Below are 12,281 nucleotides of genomic sequence, written 5' to 3'. Positions count from 1 at the left end.
CAAGTGACTATTAATTTTGTTCCGGATTATCGTTTCTAAAAGCTTCCCCACCACTGAGGTTAAACTGACTGGCCTGTAGTAGCCGGGTTTATCCATTACACCCTTTTTTGAACAAGGGTGTAACATTTGCAATTCTCAAGTCCTCTGGCACCACCCCCATATCTAAGGATGATTGGAAGATTATGGCCAGCACCTCTGCAATTTTCACCCTTACTTCCCTCAGCACCCTAAGATGCATCACATCCGGACCGGGTGACTTATCTACTTTAAATACAGCCAGCCTTTCTAGTACCTTCTCTTTGTCAATTTTTAACCCATCCTGTATCTCAACTACCTCCCCTTTTATGGTGACTTTAGCAGCATCTTCTTCCATGGTAAAGACAGATGAAAAGTACTCATTTAGTTCCTCAGCCATGCCCTCTGCCTCGATGGGTAGATCACCTTTTGGGTCCCCAATCGGCCACACCCCTCCTCTTACTATCCATTTTCTATTTATATGCCTATAGAAGACTTTTGGATTCCCTTTTATGTTAAAAGTCAGTCTATTCTCATATTCTCTCTTTGCCCCTCTTATTTCCTTTATCACTTCTCCTCTGTGCTTTCTATATTTAGCTTGGTTCTCACTTGTATTATCAACCTGTCCTCTGTCATACGCCCCCTTTTTCTGCTTCATCTTACTCTCTATTTCTTTCATCATTCAGGGAGCTCTGGCTTTGATTGCCCTACCTTTCCCCCTCGTGGGAATGTACCTAGACTGTACCCGAATCATCTCTTCTTTAAAGGCCACCCATTGTTCAATTACAGTTTTGCCTGACAATCTTTGATTCCAAGTTACCCGGGCCAGATCCATTCTCAACCCACTGAAATTGGCCCTCCTCCGATTAAGTATTTTTACTCCAGATTGCTCCTTGTCCTTTTCCATAACTAATCTAAACCTTATGATACTATGATCACTGTTCCCTAAATGTTTCCCCATTGACACTTTATCCACTTGACCCATCTCATTCCCCAGAACCTTGCTTTTGTACTCTATGCCATTATTAATAAAGCCCAGGAGCCCATATAATTTTTTAACAGTCTTCTCAACTTGTCCTGCCACCTTCAAATATTTGTGTACATACATCCCCAGGACTCTCTGTTCCTGCACCCCCTTTTAAAATTGTAGCTTATATTGCTTCTCCTCATTCTTCCTACCAAACTTTACATTTCTCTGTGTTAATTTTCATCTGCCATGTGTCTGCCCATTTCACCAGTCTGTCTATGTCCTCCTGAAGTCTGTTAGTATCCTCCTCGTTGTTTACTACATTTCCGAATTTCGTTTCATCTGCAAACTTTGAAATTAAGACCTATATACCCAAGTCCAGGTCATTAATATATATGAAAAAGGGCTGTGGTCCTAATACTGACCCCTGGGGAAAACCACTGTATACTTCCCTCCAGCCTGAAAAACAACCGTTCACCTCTACTCTCTGCTTTCTGTTCCTTAGCCAATTAGGCTAACTGGCCTGTAATGGTCGGGTTTATCCCTCTCCCCTTTTTTGAACAGGGGTGTAACACTTGCCTCCTCCAGTCTTCTGGCACCATCCCCATATCTAAAGAGGATTCGAAGATTGTGGCCAGAGCCTCCGCAATTTCCACCCTTGCTTCCTTCAGTAACTTAGGATGCATCCCATCCGGACCAGGTGACTTTTCTACTTTGAGTACTGCCAATCTTTTAAGTACCTCCTCTTTATCTATTTTTATCCTATCCAATATTGCTACTACCTCCTCCTTTACAGCTACATTGGCAGCATCCTCTTCTGTAGTGAAGATCAATGCAAAGTACTCTTTTGAAAAACAATGTTTTTTTCCAGCTTTTTTGCTTTGAAAGGTTGGACACCCCTGTCATGTGTAAATATCCTTCAAACTTACAGCTTTAACGTGGAATAATCCATCTGGGCTCTCTGTAAGATTTGCCAATTTAGACACCCATCCAAACTGTTTGTTCAGTGTCTCTAACTCCTTCGTGCTATTTAGCATGTTTTGCTGAAATTCTTTCATTAGATTATCGTATTTTTTCGTAAAATGTTCTGCCATGCCGAGAGCCTCTTCAAACTCCTTTCGTAAAGGTTTATGATCCATACCAAAACACTCTGAAATGAAGAGGAGAAAAACAAATGAGTCACAGAAAAATCCCAATCATTAAAATAAGGTCATGCTGCTTATTATTAATAGATGGGTGACTGTTCACAATTCTACTTTGTTAATATCCAATTTGGCAACTAGCAGGGTGTTAGCGGGATGAATGAACTTTCTGGGCATATGTCTGAAACAAAAAGGGCCTCCTCTATAACTATAAGCAACTTTTAAAAATCTTGGCATTGCATGGTGTGAATTGCCTTTTAATTAACTCGCTAAATAATTCCCTGGTTTCCAATTATGGTTACTTCAAAATATGGTAGGTCATAACTGCTCCCTGCAAGTTTTTTTTAAATTTTTGTTTAGTAATAAGAAATAGAATCAGGATTAGGAGCAGAATTTTCTTATATTAACATTTCTTTCTATTCATTCATCTTGCTTTTTCTAGCTTGAATTTATTCATTTTCATCTCATTTTCTTAACTATTCTTTCTGTTGCTTTAAACATTCTAGTTTTCATGCATGTTCCAATATATTACTGCCTTCCAGTCCATCTATGTACATGAGAAGATTCTACCTTTGATAGGAAATGAATTGTTCATAATAGATTTACAAGTTTAAAACATTTTCGTAATGCGCCTTTCATGTCTTCAGGACATTGCATTTTTATGTAGGCAAATACAGCAGCCAATTTGCACACAGCAAAGTCCCACAAACGACAATGAGAAAATAGTGCCGTTAATCTGTGTTAGTTGAGGGATAAATGGACACTGACTGAACTCCCCATCTCTTCTTTGAATCGTTCAATGGGATCTTTTACATGCACCTGAGCGGGCAGATAAATGCTTTAGTGACTCAACCAAAAGATGGTCCCTCCAACAATACAGCACTCCCCAAGGTAACACTTGATGGGCATCCATTTAAGGGGCAGAAAATCCTAGGCAATGCTTTCATGATTTTCCAATAAATCGCCCGTAGCATGCGAGGCCCAACTGGAGGTGTAGGGCCTTGGACAGTTCTGCCCATTTACTCTAATCTCATTTGTTGCATCCTTTTATAATAGAGTAGACAGCTTGTATGATTTAACATCAGATTTAATCTGAGTATTTTTACTATTGTACTACTATCACAAAATGGGCCCATAAACAAGATTAAAATAATAACTAGCTGAGTGTACCATAATTAGCAATTAAGCAATAATTCTATCTGGCTTATAGATTTGTTCTAGAAATAATTCTTCCTTAGAACAGAATTCAGAGATTTGCTGTAAGTCATGGGCTCCTGGGCTGAGAAAGGAAAGGTCCGTGATGTGCTATATAATTATCACCCCACATAACATCACATGCAGGCTTCTGACTCAGATATATGAGAGGTCTGAAATACAGGTTTGAGTTATTTTTATGATTTTGACAAAAATGTTTACCAAGGCTCTTTAAATCTCCAGTTATTTTTTCCTCCCACAACTTAAGATGGATGGACATGCTTAATAGTTTGAGATGCAAAACACAGCAATTGCATGGATATAAATAGACATGAAGCACTATTAATAATTTAGCAGATAGACAATTTTGGTCAGAGCAATTGTTTTCTCCTGACTCAGAGGCGACAGTGCACCACTAAACCAAGGCTAATACCTAGTAACATATATGTTCAACATAGTACAGAACTCTATTTTCTTAACTGTCTGTACAAAAAGGAGCTTTTCAGCCTGGTCCTGGCAGGTTACTACTGACGAATAAGAGCTGGATGTATTTTTATTTTTGTTACAACTTCCCTGGAAAATCATTGACAGAAAAAAAAATCAAAATGTAATAAAAATTATACACGCTGCAAACTTTCTCATGGAGGCTAGATCCAACAGGTGATGGTCCTTAAATTCTATGGGGGTTCCCCAGTCTCTCGCTGAAATTATGGGGAAACCCTGAGAAATTTTACAGCCCAAATGCATTATTTGAATCCCAGAGTGAACAGAAAGATTTTTCTCGTACTTCAGTGTTAATTTAAATTGGATACTGGCTAATGGAAAGCAGTTTTTTTCCCACTTAAAAAAAAATTCCTGAAAACTTGCAAAAGATATCAAAACAAGTAAACTATCTCCTCCCCCCACACAAAAAAATTCAGGTCTTTATAAAAAAGGTTTTTTGTTAGTTTCTTTTCTCATCTTCTTTCACAACTTTATTGCTTGAATGTTTTAATTTACCTAAGGACATAAGTTCCTTGCATTTTTCACACTTGTCAGAAAGCTTCATGCAGCCAGAAGAGTTCCGACGTATTTCACGGCAGACGATCTGATTCTCTCCATCTGTTGAATTTGTCATGTTTCGTCTACCTATTAAATGAAGAATCAAAACATTAATAAAAACAAAAGAGGAGCACCACGGGACTGAGGATAAGTCAGCCAAGTTAGCAAGTCATGACTCTTTGCACAGTGGCCTATTCTCAGAGATACTATTAAAACATTTACTGTATTTAACTCCAGAAACAATGGTCAAAGCTTCTGTAATGTTAAACATTGTTTCTGTCAGCTGCACTAACTTTCTAGATCACTATCTGACTCAAAATGATTGAAATAGCATCCAGAATTAAAACTATTAAATTTACTACACTTATCACAAACTGTCAATGTTGCTGTATCCTTTAAACACGGCGTAAAGGTTGAAGTTTAACATTGTGAATGAATTTGCCATTGAACAGCTGATCCTATTTAGGGTACTTTCCCATAGACAAATCAGGATCTTGGGAAACTACTAAACAATGATCTATTATACTGCTGAAGACAGTACAGAAAAACATTCAAGCAACATAAAGATTTTACTTATTTTGAAATAAGGAAAAAAATCTATGGCAACTTATTTGTTAAAATTTGATGGGTCAAACCCACCTCTGTGCATTCATTTCCTGATGACTGAGATTTGATCACACCTTTCAATATAGTGTCCGGAGTGAGTGATATCAACAAGCAAACTTACTATAACTGAATGATTGTGAAATCCACCATTGATGCCTTCACTGGAAGAAATATTCAATTCCTTTTAAATGCTTACTACACAGATTTAGGCAATGACTGTCCTACATGAAACCATACAAAACAAGTTAGGGGACACCCGAAGGCTGGCATCTGAGGACCCAGTTTCTAAGAATCATTTAGTTACTTAAAACTGGAAACAGCTCAGGCAATCAACTCATAATTTTTCATCAATTCATTTCAAGATGTCTGCAGATAAGTGAAACTTACACCAACTGGTTGGTTTCAATGTTCAAAATTTTCCTAAGTTTAAAAGGATCAGAGCCATGCATCCAAATAACCCCACACATGACTTTTAAACCAGGACATAGCTGAGTGTATTTGTTACCCATTATCCTTCCATCCAAGTGAACAGCAACAAACATTATGCTTATCCACAAGAGGGGATTTGAGTCAGAACCTGATAACTAGAAACCTCTATCCATATTGGTAATCATGTCAAAGCTCATGAGAGGCTGTTGCTACATTATAGTCACCATAACTTGCTATCTTGCAGTAGCCCTTCAATAGCATATGGCATCCTAGACACATTGAAAAGTTGACTTGTAGCAAATCTAATGAGGTAGGTACACAACTCCTTCGATGGACACAAACACTTAGGGTGTGAATTTCCTTGGGCTTCCCCCGCTCCGCTGCTGTAACTTTGGCAGAAGTTCGGTGGAAACCCTCTTCATCATGATACATGGATATTTGCATTCTTGTTACAACATTTATGGAAGTATCTCTTAAGCATGTCTGGCTGCACTCTATTACTCTCTGGAACATTTCATTAAAAGTGATGTTCTCTTTACAGATGGCACCACCCTCTACATAGTAGTTAGTTTATTTTCTGAAATACAAGCAGTGGGTAAATTGCTGCAAACAGGTATGTACAGTGAGAGGACAAATGGTATGTTATCTGCAGCAATAAGGGGACCAAGTCAACAAGTGTCAAGAGAGCATGAGCGTGATGTTTCATACACACTTCCACTGTAGGAGGGTACCAGGCTCTCTTTAGTTGCAAACTCCGGTGGCAGACCAGCAAAAACCCTGGTTGCACTATGTCAACACGGAGATAGATATATTTCTTAATGCTGAAGGGATCAAGGGATATGGGGAAAAAGGGGGAACGGGGTACTGAGTTAGACGATCAGCCATGATCATTTTGAAGGGCCGAATGGCCTACTCTTGCTCCTATTTTCTATGTTTTCTATGTTTCTATGTTTGTGGGTATTTCCTGATTGCTTTGTAAGGGGTACAACTTCTGTCTGACCCTTACAAAGCAAAAGATGGAAGGAGGTGTAAACTCCTTACACCACGAGTTCACACTTCCGAGGCTCAGTCAAGATTCTGTGGAAAACAGTACAGCCATTTAAATGGAAGAAAATCGGGCAGGTACCTTTCCGACATACCCCATTTTCTGATACTCACTACACCCAGGCAGATCTAGGAAAATCTCCCCTATCCAACAGTTTATGGGCACTTTTATGACAACAAGTATTTGGTAGTCTCACTTTCCAACTTTGTTGAATGGCCCAGATTTCATTCATTTGTCAGTTTAGTTAAGGATTTGTTGCAGGTAGTTGTAAGGTATGGTACTCAAACTCATTGCTTAAATCAAGCAGGCCAGTCCCACACCAAGATATTTCTTACCTGTCTCAGGAAGCATTTCTTTCTCTAATTCAGGATCATGCAAAATTTTATGGAATCTGTCAAACATCTTCTGAGTCATCTCGAAGAAAGAGGAAAGCATCCCACGGCTGTCAAACATGGAAGGTTTAAAAGGAGAAAGGGATGATTCTGGAAACAAGGAAAAATGCTTTGGCAAAAATCCGAAGTTTGAGAAAGAACGATCAACCAAGCTATCCATTCCATCAAAGCCCCTCAAGCTGTCTCTGAACATTTCGTCAATGTCTTCATACTGTTTTTCAACATGTTCAAATTGTTCACTCAGTTCTTCATTCTTTTCAACCAGCGAGTCTATTTTATCCCCATTGATCCATATAGAAACCACTGGTGTTTCATTAAAGAATCTTTCAACCTGTTGAAAAAGAAGTAGTTTAGATTCCAAAGTTCAATGGTGAACGGATTCTGTGGGAGGTTTATAGTAGAACGTTGCTGTAAATCCCCAATTTGCATCTTATTTTAAATAAGTTTGTCTAATAAGTAAAAGCATGAGGGCATTTATATTCAGTTATTTTAGCACTGCTGTCCTGTTTTCAGCAAACCCATAGAGGACTTACAACCAAAACAATTGTGCACACGTGTGCTAGCAATTGCTACAACACATGGATGAAGTTCTAATAATTTATTTATGAATACAAGTAATTTGAATTATTCTGAGTTTCAGGAAATTCTCATTTACAGAAGATAATAAAACTTTTATATTATTTACTCACACTGTATCATACTTCTTTATCACAGACGTTATAATTACAACAATTTTAAATAGAGACAGATCTAATGAGCCCCTAATAGTTCAATGGGTGGTATGGTACTGAGCCATACAGACCAGGAAAGTCCCTGGTCGAATCTCTGGTCTGTGTTGAAAAAGTAGTGGGGTACGATATTTGGCATCAGGGATAGAAAATCAGCCATGGTTCTTGCTACTGATTACTATCCAATATCCTTGGCTAGAAAGCTTATGTGTGTGTCAGTGTGGATGTTAGATGAGGATAGGATCGGGCATGGCTGTCATGCCCTCTTCAATCAAATCGCCTGAAACTCAATATGAAGGATGGCCATTTTAGTGAAATGCAGGAGGGAAAAAAGACTGTGGAGAAAAAAAGAGCACCAGGAGTGAATCCCTGGCCTAAAAAGGTAAACTTTTAACCTTAAAACAGACTCTGGTCTGGTCACATTTTAATAACTGAAAACCAACCAACTATTGGCCTCTATTTTCAATCACTGAAAATCAGACTATAGCGGGATGCCAGTGAGCAGTGTTCCTTGCATGTGTAATGCATGAAGCCCTGCATTCTCCAATTTCACAACAATGCAAATAAGCAGTGAAAGTATAGCCCTTAACAGCACCATGAAAATAGAGCCAATGAATTATCCTATAGTGAATTAAAAATGGCATTAATAAATGTCTCCGGTCGCTATAATCTTTTTCTCTCTAGGAAAAGAAGTGCTGGTGAAGTAACCTTGGCTAGTTGCTGCAGTGCATCCTGCAGATCATAAATACTGCATCTACAGTGCACCGGTGATGGAGGGAGTGGATACTGAGTCCATGGTAGGGGTGTCAATCAAGTGAAATGCTCTGGCCTGGATGGTGTTGAGTTCCCTTAGTGTAGCTATGGCTGCACCCATCCAGATGAATGGTGACTGTTTCTTCACATTCCTGACTTGAGCCTTGTAGCTAGTGAAGAGGTTTTGAGTGGTCAGGAGGTGATTCACTCATTGCAGAGGACCCACCATCTGCCCTGTTCTTGATATTGGTATATACATGATAGGATGATCCAGTTAAGGATCTGGTCAATGGTTGATGGTGGGGGACTCCACATTGGCGATATCATTAAAGATTGGATGAGATAGTTGGGCTTTCTTTTGATTGAGATGGTCGCTGTCTGGCACTTATGTGGCACGGATATTATCTGCCACTTGCAACTTGGATGTTGTCCAGGTCCTACTGCAGGCTAGCCTGGGCTGCTTCATCATCAGAGGAGTTGTGATTGGTGCTGAATGTTTGAAATCATTGGTGAACAGCATCACTCCTGACCTTGTGATGGAGGGAAGCCCAGTGATCAAGCAGTTGAAAAAGGTTGGAATGAAGGCATCTCCCTGACTCTCCAGCAGCAATGCCCTTCGGCTACAATGATTGGCCTCCAACAACCATGACTATGCTCATTTGTCAGGTAAAACTGCAGCCACTAGAGGGTTTTCCCTTTAACCCCAATGGGCTCCTTGGTGCCATACTCAATTGACTGCTGTCTTGATGTTGAGGGCAGCACTGTTACCTCTTCTCAGGCATTCAGCTCTTGCATCCATGTCTCAATCAAGGCTGTGATGAGGTCTGGAGCCAAGTGATTTTTTCGGAACCTGAACTGAGTGTCAGTGAGCAAGTTATGGTGAGTTGGCGTCACTTAATAACACTATTGCTGACTCCTTCCATCACTTTATCAGTGATTGGGAGGAGGTTGATAGGATGGTAATTGCTTAGTTTAGATTTATCCTGTTTTTTGTGGATAGGACATATCTGGGCAATCTTCCACATGACCTTGTAGATACATATCACAGCTATACTGGAATAGTTTTGCTAGGGGAGCAGCTAGCTATGCTGTGGGCTTATGCACTAAAACTGGGACGTTGTCAGTACCCACTGCCTTTTCTGTGCCCACTACACTCAGCTGCATCTTAATGTCAAGTGGAGTGAACTAAATTGGCTGGACACTGGCATCTGTGATGGTGAGGACCTCAGAAGGAGAACAAGTAGGATCATCCACTCAGTATTTTTGGATGAAGATACTTGCAAACACTTCAGCCATATCCCTTGCACTCACATGATTGGGCTCCACCATGATTGAGGGTGGGGATGTTCTCAGAGCCTCCTTCTCCTATTAGTTGCCTGGTTGTCCACCTTTATTCTTGGCTGGATGTGGTAGGGCTAGAAAGCTTTGCTCTGATCTGTTGGTTGTAGGATCATTTAGCTCTGTCCATTAGCTTTTGGTATTTAGCATGCAGGTGGACAGATACATCTGTGACAGGTAGGTTGGTGAAGACTGAGTCACGTAGGTTATTTCCTCGTGTTGATTCCCTCACCAGAGGCAGGCCCAATCTAGTAGCTATTTCCTACAGATCTCAGCCAGTGGTGGTACTACTGAGTAACTCTTAGCGGTTGGCCTTGAAGTCCCACACCTAGAGTACATTTTGTGTCCTTGCTTCGCTCAGAACTTCAACATGGAGGAGTATTGATTTGTCAGTTGAGGGTGATGGTAGGTGGTCATCAGCAAGAGATTTCCTTAACCTTGTCTGACCTGAAGCCATGTATCAATATTGAGGACTTCCAAGGTCACGTTCACCTGAATATATATCACTTTGCCCCCACTCTGCTGGTGGACATAACCAGGAGGAGTCTGGGATGTTTTCTGATAGATATGATTCTGTGAGTACAATTTTGTCAGGCTGTTGCTTGACCAATCTTTGGTGCAGTTCTTCCAAATTGGGCACCCACCCCCAGGTGTTAGTGAGGAGAACTTTGCAGGGTCAAATGGGCTGGGATTGCCTCAGTCTTGTCCTGATACAATGGCTGGGTCGTAACCACCCAATTTCTTCCCCTGTTTTTGTACTTTGTAGTGATAGTTTATTACTGAGTAGCTTCTAAGCTATTTCAGAGAGCACTAGGAGCCAATCACGTGGTCTGGGGCTGGAGTCATGAATAGGTCAGACCGGATAGGGGTGGCAAGCTCCCTTCTCTGAAGCACATTTATGAACCAATTGGGTTTTTAATGATAATCTGGCAACTTTTCATGATCATAAATGACCAGATTTAACAACAACTACTATTCAATTTTACGGTTTTTAGTGAGAAAAACAGGTAGGGAACTGTGCATTCTGTTTTTGAAGACTGAGGTCAGCAAAATCCACCATAATGGTCTTATCCATTCCAGTAGATTTCTATATTCCTACGTTTTATGTTCTTCAAGATTGGTGCAGCATTTTTTTTGAAATAAGGAGGATGTTCCTGACACGAGTGCATGAACTGGCCTTATTTTGGCATTCTTATAATTGCATCTTCTGAATTGTCAGTATTTAGGAATGGAATAGGGAGTGGGATTGGAATGGTAATGAACTTTACTTCATTTTTTTCTGATTACGAAAATATAAAATCCCCATTATTAAAGATTTTACAACTGTGATGTGTGATGCAGACTGAATGAGTTATGCTGGATTATGTTGTATAACTTTGAAAGCTGTTTTCAGTTTATGTACTCATGATGAGGATTCCGATGTAACATGAGAGAGAACCCAGACTATCTGTATTAGAGTGAGCATTCACTTGAAGACTTTAAGGTAGGCCTTTTTTTCACTGTTTCAACAGGATGTTCAGGTATAATCAGGGCTTTCTGGCAGCTGATCTCCATCATCAGTAAGGAAGTCCTGTTCTCAGAGGACCGACACAAAGTTGCAGAACTGAGGGGCCTCCAGTTGTGCCTCATTTTCCTGCTCCTTCTCTCAGTGTTCAGTCCTGCCAGGTGCGGGCCCTTGCTGGGAGTGCCTCTGTTAATGGCCCAAGACAGGAAATTCTGGTGCTCCTGGACCTGGACAGGAGCAGCATTCTTCAGATGCACTGCTTCTGTCCAGTTCTGGGGGGAGGCCAGGAAAATCCACCCATCACAACCAAGCTCTATTGATGTGGAGATGCCGGTGATGGACTGGGGTTGACAATTGTAAACAATTTTACAACACCAAGTTATAGTCCAACAAATTTATTTTAAATTCCACAAGCTTTCGGAGGCTTCCTCCTTCCTCAGGTGAATGGTGTGGAAAATGTTTAATGATTTTCCACACCATTCACCTGAGGAAGGAGGAAGCCTCCGAAAGCTTGTGGAATTTGAAATAAATTTGTTGGACTATAACTTGGTGTTGTAAAATTGTTTACAAAAGCTCTATTGACTATGTGCTCAGCATGTTTAATTTTTAATACATTTTATTCAGTTTTCATGTTATTTTAATTTGTTATATTGTTACCATAGGTAAGTAGCTAGATTCTATGGAGACAGTAGCATGATATGAAAAAAAATCAATCAAATCAATCAAGGGATTCACACCTCCAGCTAAGTTTCAGTCTCTTTTCAGCAATGATCTTACAATATTACTTACTTCTCTTTCAACTCTTTCAAAGCCTCTTCTGCAAACCTTGGAGTAGAAGTGTGTGCACGTTTGTTTCAAGCATGGCTTGCACTCTTCCCAGAGGGCCTCCTTTGAATTACATTGCTCAGATTCACTCAGCTTTATCTGAGCATCTTTAGCAGCTGTCAGAGCATCCTGATTAACATTTGAAAAAACACTCATTTAGTAGTGTTGATATTGCACAGTTCACTAAAGATTAAACTCAAGTACAATTATCTAATTATTTTGGGGGTTTTTTTCCATGAAAGGTATGTTAGTACCAGGGAATTTTGTACATTTGACACCAGTGTAAGGATCAAGCACTTTCA

General features: G+C 40.0%; 1 protein-coding gene across 1 annotated transcript in view; it reads right to left on the bottom strand.

The window, feature by feature from the left end:
- The window catches only part of clu (clusterin), a 37,479-nt gene that overhangs the window by 7,449 nt on the left and 17,749 nt on the right, over window positions 1–12,281 (bottom strand). The window contains exons 4-7 of the mRNA XM_067984747.1: window positions 11,944–12,108; window positions 6,775–7,162; window positions 4,318–4,446; window positions 1,912–2,132 (exon numbers count right to left, since the gene is read on the bottom strand). Of these exons, the coding sequence (XP_067840848.1) occupies window positions 1,912–2,132; window positions 4,318–4,446; window positions 6,775–7,162; window positions 11,944–12,108 (903 nt within the window). The remainder of the gene's footprint in view (window positions 1–1,911; window positions 2,133–4,317; window positions 4,447–6,774; window positions 7,163–11,943; window positions 12,109–12,281) is intronic.

The sequence above is a fragment of the Heptranchias perlo genome, chromosome 5 (genome assembly GCF_035084215.1).
Source record: "Heptranchias perlo isolate sHepPer1 chromosome 5, sHepPer1.hap1, whole genome shotgun sequence".
Taxonomy (NCBI): domain Eukaryota; kingdom Metazoa; phylum Chordata; class Chondrichthyes; order Hexanchiformes; family Hexanchidae; genus Heptranchias; species Heptranchias perlo.
The sequence above is the reverse complement of the archived record's forward strand: the minus strand, read 5'-3'. Positions and strand labels throughout refer to the sequence as shown.